At 44.4% G+C, this 9,355-nt stretch overlaps 1 protein-coding gene across 1 annotated transcript in view; it reads right to left on the bottom strand.

Moving 5' to 3' along the window:
- The window catches only part of nwd1 (NACHT and WD repeat domain containing 1), a 61,277-nt gene extending 53,359 nt beyond the window's left edge, over positions 1-7,918 (bottom strand). Inside the window, exons 1-3 of the mRNA XM_043708862.1 lie at positions 7,885-7,918; positions 3,220-3,399; positions 228-313 (exon numbers count right to left, since the gene is read on the bottom strand). Of these exons, the coding sequence (XP_043564797.1) occupies positions 228-313; positions 3,220-3,399; positions 7,885-7,918 (300 nt within the window). The remainder of the gene's footprint in view (positions 1-227; positions 314-3,219; positions 3,400-7,884) is intronic.
- Between the last annotated feature and the right edge of the window lie 1,437 nt (positions 7,919-9,355).

Genomic DNA, 9,355 nt, shown 5'->3' with positions numbered 1-9,355 from the left:
GTTCTCTCCCATTTCCTTTCCCTCCATTCCTTCTCATTACACACCCCTTTTGTGCCCTTTTCCTTCCATTTCCTTCATCCTCTCTCTCTCTCACACACACATACACAAACTCGCCCCTCACAATCCCCCTTCACCTTTGGAACAGTTAAATTAGCACCATAGTCTTTACTGAGGAAGAGGATAGATACGTAGATACTGTTCCCCAGTTGAGTGAAGGTCTGACTCACCTCAAAGACTAGGCCCAATTTTTGACAGAACTCCTGTACCTCTGGATAGGCCTTGTCCAAGAGAGCATCACGTTCCATGCTCATATCTGAAAAACACAGCAAGAGCTAGTGACTGTCTATTGTGTATGAGCAGCCTGCTCTGGGACCGAGCCATACAACCACAGCCTAGTTAGAGAATTTTGGGTCTGGGTGATACAGACCTTGACAGAACTGTTCAGAAAGTGACAGCTGGAAAGAACCTCCATAGGAGAGCCTTTCGACCTTGATCTGGAGCATTCTAAATTGTATTAAAGTGTATGGATTTGTTTGAGGTGTGGTCACTAATGTTGGAAACATGCAGCCAATCATTATTTGACACATTCCACTATTCAGCTGATCATGGGGGATCTGCCTGTGGCCTTGATTCTACATTTGACACCTGATGCTCTGGGATTTCCACGATCGTCTAGCTCACAATTATTTGCCCTACAAATAATCATGAGTCCTACCAACATCTTTTCTCTCTGTGTTCTAAAGACTCACTCTGAGAAACTAAATGCCCCGTCTCCGTCTCTGAAATGGTATCTCTCAGTTCTTGCCTCTCTCACGTGGGGAAACATCGCCTTGGCACCCATGCTTGCCATGTCCCCTCTGAGGCCTGTATGTTTCAGCAAAAGGCCTCTCATTCTTCTAAACTCAGATCCTACCTTTCCTCACATGACGACCCCCCCTCTTTCCAGGGATTAGTTGAGTGAACCTTGGACTTGCTGCTTCTAATGTCATTATTTCTGAGATTCATTAGATTAGACTCTCTGCAGTGTGGAAACAGGCCATTTGGCCCAACAAGTCCACACCGACTCCTCGAAGGGTAACCCACCCAGACCCATTTCCATCTTACTAATGCACCTAACACTATGTTAGGTTATTTAGTATGGCCGATTCACCTGACCTGCACATCTTTGAACTGTGGGAGGAAACCGGAGCACCCGGAGGTAACCCACGCAGACATGGGGCGAACGTGCAAACTCCACACAAATGGTCACCTGAGGTGAGAATTGAACCCAGGTCCTGGCACTGTGAGACAGCAGCGCTAACCACCAAGCCACCATGCTGCCCTATGAGATGAGGTGACCAAAACCTGACATAGTATTCCAGATGTGGTCTCACCAGTGACAGTCAGTTTATCTGCTCTTCTACACTAATCCCCCTTGTAATACAGGCCAACATTCCATTTTAGGGGTGGCACGGTGGGGACCCGGGTTCGATTCCAGCCTCGAGCGTCTGTCTGTGTGGAGTTTGCATATTCTCCCCATGTCTGCGTGGGTTTCCTCTGGGTGCTGTGGTTTCCTCCCACAATTCAATGATGTGCAGGTTATGTGCAGGTTAAATTGCCCATGGTTTCCAGGGATGTTCAAGCTAGGTGGATTAACCATGGGAAATGCTGGGTTACAGGATTGGGTAGGGTGGTATGGGTGGTTCTGCATGGTATACTGTTTGGAGGGTCGTTGTGGGCTCAATGGGCTGAATGGCCTGCTTCCATACTGTGGGAATTCTGTGATTTGCCCTTTGTAATTATTTGCTGTACCTACCTAATAACTTTGCATGATTCACTGAGTATAGTAGTCAGGATGTCATGTTGCAGCTGTGTAGGACATTGGTGAGGTCACTTTTAGAAATACTGCATACAATTCTGCTAGTCCTTCAATTGGAAAGATGTTGTTAAACTTGAAAGGGTGCAGAAAAGATTTACAAGCATACTGCAGGGACTGGAGACTTGAGCGAGAGGGAAAGGCTGAATGGGTTAGGGCTATTTTTCCCTGGAGCGTTGGAGGCTGAGAGGTAATTTTATGGAGGTTTATAAACCATGAAGGGCATGGACAAGATAAGTAGACAAGGTCTTTTTCCTAGGGTAGGGGAGTCCAAAACTGGAGGGCATAAGTTTAAGGCAAGAGGGGAAAAATTTTAAAAGAGCCTGAGGGTTTTTCATGCAGAGGGTGGTGTGTGTATGGAATGGGCTCCCAGAGGGAGTGGTGGAGGCTGGGACAATTTCATTATTTAAAAGGCATCCAGATGGGTATATTAGGGTTTAGAAGGATATGGGCCAAATGCTGGCAAATGGGTCTAGGTCAGATTGGGACGGCATGAACAGGTTGGACTGAAGGGTCTGTTTCCGTACTGTATGACTCTATGTTCATTGTTGGCAGGAACCCCTGTATTGCCACCAAATATCTCTTCTGCTTCCACAATCCTTAATGGAACAATGGGCTGGTAGATCTGCCCATCAATTTTACGGATCTCACTCGTCAAAGCAATTAAAAGTGAAATAAATATTATTTAGGCGGGATAGACGTCTAGGTGTTTCCAGGCTGGATCTCCCTGCTAGTTCCTCTCTCCATTTCTCTCTGCTAGCTTGCTCTCTGTGGCCTACATAGTGAGTAACAAGAGGCCATTCTCTCTGTGGGGATATGACAGATTAGCCTAACGTTGAATTTATCGAGGAGAAAGTGAGGTCTGCAGATGCTGGAGATCAAAGTTGAAACTTTATTGCTGGAACAGCACAGCAGGTCAGGCAGCATCCAGGGAACAGGAGATTCGACGTTTCGGGCACAGGCCGAATTCCTGAAGAAGGGCCTGTGCCCGAAACGTCGAATCTCCTGTTCCCTGGATGCTGCCTGACCTGCTGTGCTGTTCCAGCAATAAAGTTTCAACTAACGTTGAATTTAGCTGTTCCACATATTTATGATACAGTGGTACTGCCCTTATGTCTGGACCAGAATATCTGGGTTCAACTCCCACCTGCTCCAGAGCTGAGTCCTAACGTCCCTGAACAGGTTGATTATTTGATCCACACAATTCCCAAGAACGTCAGTCATTCCTGACTCTGGCCCCATCTGAGCAGAGCTAGCCCAGGCACCCTTGGTAATTACCCATCTCCTGGCCTCAGTACTGCTCCCTATCATCAACATCACTTACAGCACAGCAAGCGAGAGGATGTGGTGGTTTTGTACTGAACCTGTGAATGTAGAACTGATGAACACACGGACCACCTTAGCCTGGTCCACGGGCAGGTCAGTGGGCTCCCCTCGGAGTAAGGCATGGCGATGGTCAGTGCCAAAAATCCCAGCTTTTATCCTGTGGGCACTCATTGGCGGTGCTGCCAATCCTTCACTAGCCGTATAAATGGTGTCTCGATCTATTTGAACAATGAAAAGAAGATGGATAATTATCTGCTTCATTCACTTATTCCATCATTCCCTCTATTTATCAATGAACAACTTTTCTCATCCTCCCTCCCAGATTTTTGACAGTCTGTCTCTGCGCTGTTCTCCTGGCTGTCATTCCCATCTCCTCTCTGTCACTTTCTCTCTCTCTCTCTCTCTAAAAAGATTGTCTTTACACTTCAATTCTTGTTTCCATCTCTGATTGTATGTCAAACTTTAAGCATCATGTCCTCCCAATGTGTCTCATAACTGCACTCTGTCTGCACCACCCCAACTCTCACTCACTCTCTTTGCTCTTCACTAAAGTCTCCCTCAACTATGATCTGTATCCACATCCGTGCCTTAAAAGTGCTCTGTCCCCATCCTCGGAGCTGAGATCTCATGTCTCTGTTTATCTTCAGACAGGAAACGATTCAGTTTCATTTCTGAGCCAATTCTTGGGAAGGTGATCTCTGCAAACATTGGGATTTTTTCAGTTAATATGAGCAGCTAATTGCTGGGTTAAGCCGCCAGGTGAATGCTTTCAATGCTGACACTTGCTGTGACCAGATTCCATAATATTGAAATAATCTATCTCCAGCCAACTCTCTCTCTCACACACAACAAAAGAAGCTCACACTGAAACTAAAAAAATGCTGGAAATTAAGGTCAGGCAGCATCCATGTGGAGAGACAGCATTTTGAGTGTAGATGACTTGAAGAGTCTGCTGTGATTGCCAGAACATTTTGTTTTCAGTACAGAATCCAGTATCTGCAGTAAACTGCACCTAAAAGAAGCTAGAAACGCACTGAACTTACTTCGACAGTCCTATAGAATCATAAAGTCACATAGCACAGAAACAGACCCTTCAGTCCAACCAGTCCATGCCGACCATAATCCCAAACTAAACTAGCTCCACCTGTCTGCACTTGGCCCAGATCCCTCCAAACTTGGCTCAGATCCCTCCAAACATTTCTTATTCATGGACTTATCCAAATGTCTTTTAAATTGTGTAACTGTACCCACATTGACCATTTCCTCTGGAAGTTCATTCCACACAAGAAGCACTCTCTTTGTAAAAAAAGTTGCCCTTGATGTCTTTTCCCCTCTCACCTTAAAGATATCACAGAATTCCTAGTGTGGAAACAGACCATTTGGACCAACAAGTCCACTACTCTGCATTTCCTCTGACTAATGCACCTATCCTACACATCCCTGAACATTATGGGCAATTTAGCATAGCCAATCCACCCTGACCTACAAATGTTCAGTCTGTGGAGGAAACCAAAATACCCAGAGGAAACCCACACAGACAATGACCCAAGGTTGGAATTGAACCCAGGTCCCTGGTGCTGTGAGGCAGCAGTGCTAACCTCTGAGCCACTCTGGGCTATAATATGCCTACTACTCTTGAAATCCCCCACCCTAGGGAAAAGACACCTGCCATTCACCTTATCTATACCCCTCATGATTTTATAAACTTCTATAAGGTCACCTCTCAACCTCTGATGCTCCAATGAAAAATTTCCCAGCCTGTTCAGCCTCTCCTTATAACTCAAACCCTCCGTTCCTGGCAACATCCTGGTGAATCTTTTCTGAACCCCTTCCAGCTTAATAACATCCTTTCTATAACAGGATGACTAGAACTGCACACTGTACTCCAGAAGAGGCCTCTCCAATGTTCTGTACAACCTCAACATAAAAGTCCCAACTCCTTTACTCAAAGGTCTGAGTAATGATGTGAGTGTGCTAAACACCTTCTTAACCACCTGTCTACATGTGATACAAACTTCAAAACATTATATACCTGAATCCCTTGGCCTCCCTGTTCTATATCACAGTACTTTTAATTGTGTAAGTCTTGTCTTTGTTTGTTTAACCAAAAAGCAATATCTTGCATTTATCCAAATTAAACTCCTCCTGCCACTCTTCAGACCCATTGACCCATATTGATCATGGAGTCATAGTGTCGTAGAGTTCTACAGCATGGAGAAAGGCCCTTTGGCCCAAACTGGTCCAATCCGATCAAAATAGGCATCCACACTAACCCCATTTCTCTGCACTTGGTCCATATCCTTCTGAACCTTTCCTATCCATGTCTTTGTCCTACGCAATCAATCTTGGAGTCACCTGCAAACATACTAACCATGCCTCCTATATTGTCATCTACGTCATTTACATAAATGACAAATAAATGTTGCATTCAAGGCAAAAAAAAATTGCAAAGAGCTGATACACTGTGAAACAACAACCTACATTTGTGTAACATCTTGAACATAGGAAAATGCTGCAGGACTCTCCCCAGTGCTGCTATCAAACAGAGGTTCACACCAAGCCCTGGGATGGGTCACTGAGACCTTGGTTGAAGAGGGTCAGGGTGAGGGTTAGGGGCATTTGAGGGAGGGAAAAATACTGAGAGAGTCTGGAAGGGATTTCCAGAGTTCAGCTGGGGGCATATATGCCAATCCAGGATTGGCAAGAGGCTTGAAGCGAAGGAGCAGAGAGGGCTGGAGGGGGGTAGACAACAAAAGGGAGGACTGAGGCCAAGGAGAGGCTTTAACAGAAGGGCATGAATTTTAAAACTGAGGATTCGACACACTGGGATCCAACGTAGATCAGCAAATCCAGGGCACCAGAAATTTTGATGTCTGTAAACTAACATACCAATCAGCTAACAATACATTTTGTACACAATCTGTATTTTAAGACAGTATTGATGGTAAAATGGTAAAAGTGTATACTGATGTGTGATTTACAGATTTGCAGATCTCCATGCAAAGAAATAAACATTAGCAGGGGTGGTCAGTGAGCCTTCTCTGTCTCTTCAGGGATCAGCTACATGTGACAAAAACCACAGAGTCATACAACACAGAAACAGGCCCTTCAGCCCAACTCATCCATGCTGACCAGTTTTTGCAAACTTAACTAGTCCCATTTGCCAGCAATTAGCTCATAGTCCTCTAAAGATTTCCTATTCATGTCCCTGTCAAAATGTCTTTTAAATGTTATAACTGTTCTGGCCTTCACCACTTTCTCTGGCAGCTTGTTCCATACATACACCACACTTCATGTGAAAAGGTTGCCCCTCAGGCCCCTTTTAAATCTTTCCCCTCTCACCTTAAACCTATTCCCTCTAATTTTGGACTCCCCTACCCTGAGAAAAAGACCATGGCTATTCACCTCAACTACGTCCACCATGATTTTATAAACTTCTATAAGGTCACCCCTCAGCCTCCAATGCTCCAGGGCAAACAGCCTCAGTCTTTTCAGCCTCTCCTTATAACCAAAATCCTTCAGTCTCGGGAACATCCTTGAAAATTTTTTATGCACCTTTTCCAGTTTAACAACTTCCTTCCTATAGCAGGATGATCAACATTATGTGCAGTTGACCTAGACAATCAAACCCAATGTTCAGGAACAAAAATATTAAAGGAATGTGGATTTACTCACCGGTGTGCCCTCCAAATCAAAGTGTTAACTACCTACGTGGAGTCTTGTCAAGCTCTTTAAAGGGGGCAGTGATGTCAGTCACATTAAAATGGATTATTGCCTGTGATCACTGATCACCCCACCATGAAGCTATGACGTTTTCTCCTCCCCCTAGCCAGGGACAAAACTTTTGTCATCTTTTGTCCTGCCCTTTTGGTGTTGCCCTGTTCTGAGTTAAGCTCTCAGTTATTGTCAGGAAGTATTAGGATTTCAATGAGGTAAATTATAAGCCGTCCTTTCAGACTTTCTATACCAGCAGGAAATGTATTGTTGCTGTGTTTATGTCTGCATCTAGGTACCTGCTACAAACACTGAAGATCAACGTTCTTGGCTGGTAACTCAGGAGAAGGAACCTGTTTGATCTGTTGGCAATCCCCCCAGTGTTTGGCAGCATTAGTGCAGAATGGAGGAAGGTGCCTGGCAGTGTGCTGTAGAATGTCGATTTGTTTAGTTCTGGTGGTTACAATGGCCACATTATAAGTTTGGGCTCTTTACACATTGCTCGAGGAGAAGTCAGAGAGCAAAAAGCTTGGCCTTCAAAGTAACACAATTTATTATAGATTTATATTGAACACTGCTCAACATGGTAATCTCAGGTATCCCAGGTTCTGACTGACAAATACATATTTAATGCATTAATGTATACAGTTACATAAAATCTATTGGAAGGAGTACCTGTCTACCTTGTGTGTTCATGTCCATGTGCTCATATTTGTCTTCCATGCAATCTGACTGTGTTCTAACTCCACACACTGTGCTATTTATACCGAATGATGTGTAACATTATCACGAGGTTGCTGCAGGGTCCCAAGGCACTCATACATCAGGCCATAGCTCAGAAGAAGACCATTCTTTTTTGGGTGTGCGGACTCTGTCCTCAATCCTGTGGCCTCCTGCTGCAGATGGAGAGTATCACACACTCTGAAAGCTCATGATTTTCCCTGCTCCCTCCAGCTGACCTCCCGTTTACTATCTGGGATATTCTTTACTTGTTCCCAAGGCCTTTTTGACAAAGTACCACATGACCGGCTGGTGAATGAAACTGTGGCTGTTGGAATCGGAGGGTCAGTGTTGGTGGGGATTAAAAGTTAGATTAATACAGAAAAGAGTGAGTGGTGGTGCATGCTTTTTCACAAGCAGCATCTTCCAAAGGTCCATGAACAGATCACTATTCCTTTTGGTATATTTGAATGACTTGGATGTTTGGATAAAGAGTCAAATTTCAAAACATTGAGGATGATACTAATCAACTGCAACATGGCATGGATAGACAGTTGGACAATCAAGTAGCAAATGGAATTTAATTCCGAGAAGTGACGTGACATACTTTGGAAACCGGAGAGGGAATATGGAATAACAGGTACAGCTCTAAAGAGTGTGAATGCACCTAAGCGTTCATATACAGGTAATGGGGCATACTGAGAGGGTAATTAGCAAAGCCAATGGGAACTAAAGCTTCAGAAGTGGAGAACACTTTTGAGTACACAAGCAAGGAGGTTTGAGATTTAAGCCCACCTCTGGTCACCACACTTTAGGAAGGACGTGAGAGCCCTCAAGCCAGGATGGTTATCTGGAGAGCTTTTAGTTCAAGATTAGGTTGTGTCTTGGATCAGAACTCCAAATGTTATGGGCATTTTTAACCGGTAACTTCAAAGCGTGCTTTTTTACTAAAATCAATGGAAATGGCTTCAGACAAACCAGCTGAAACCATGGATATAAATTCAGCACTGTCGAAGGAGAAATTGCTTCTCTAAGAGGGTTGTGAGTCTTTTGCCTCATAGAGAACTGTCAGGGCAGAGTGCTTATGTATATTTAAGGCTGAGATAAATTCTGGATCAGTCAAGGAATCAAGGGTTATAAAGAAAGGACAGGAAAGTAGATGTGTGGATTCCTGTGAGTGTGGCGTTGATGATCCGGTGTGTGTTCTCTATTTCTGTGTTTTTAATGATTACAAAAGGTAATACAGAAATAGAGAAAACACACCGGGTCATCAACGCCACACTCACAGGAATCCAATTCACGAGAGAGGAAGAAAAGGACAACCAACTCCCATTCCTAGACGTGATGGTACAGAGAACACCGAACGGAGAATTCACTACAAGGGTATACAGGAAAGCCACACACACAGACCAAGTCCTAAACTACGAAAGCAACCACCCCAACACACACAAAAGAAGTTGCATCAAGACACTGTTCAAAAGGGCCACAACACACTGCAGTACACCAGAACTGCAAAAAGAGGAAGAAGAACACCTATACAAGGTATTCGCAAAAAACGGATATCCTCGCAATTTCATCAACAGATGCCTAAGGAGAAGACAACGGAATGAGGACATGCCACAACCCAAAGGACTAGCCACACTACCATACAGCAAGAGCATTTCCAAACTGACAGCCAGACTACTGCGGCCACTAGGACTCATAACAGCACACAAACCAACAGCCACCCTCAGACAACAA

Source organism: Chiloscyllium plagiosum, chromosome 19, assembly GCF_004010195.1.
Source record: "Chiloscyllium plagiosum isolate BGI_BamShark_2017 chromosome 19, ASM401019v2, whole genome shotgun sequence".
Classification (NCBI taxonomy): Eukaryota; Metazoa; Chordata; class Chondrichthyes; order Orectolobiformes; family Hemiscylliidae; genus Chiloscyllium; species Chiloscyllium plagiosum.
This window is presented reverse-complemented; position numbering and strand designations above follow the sequence as displayed.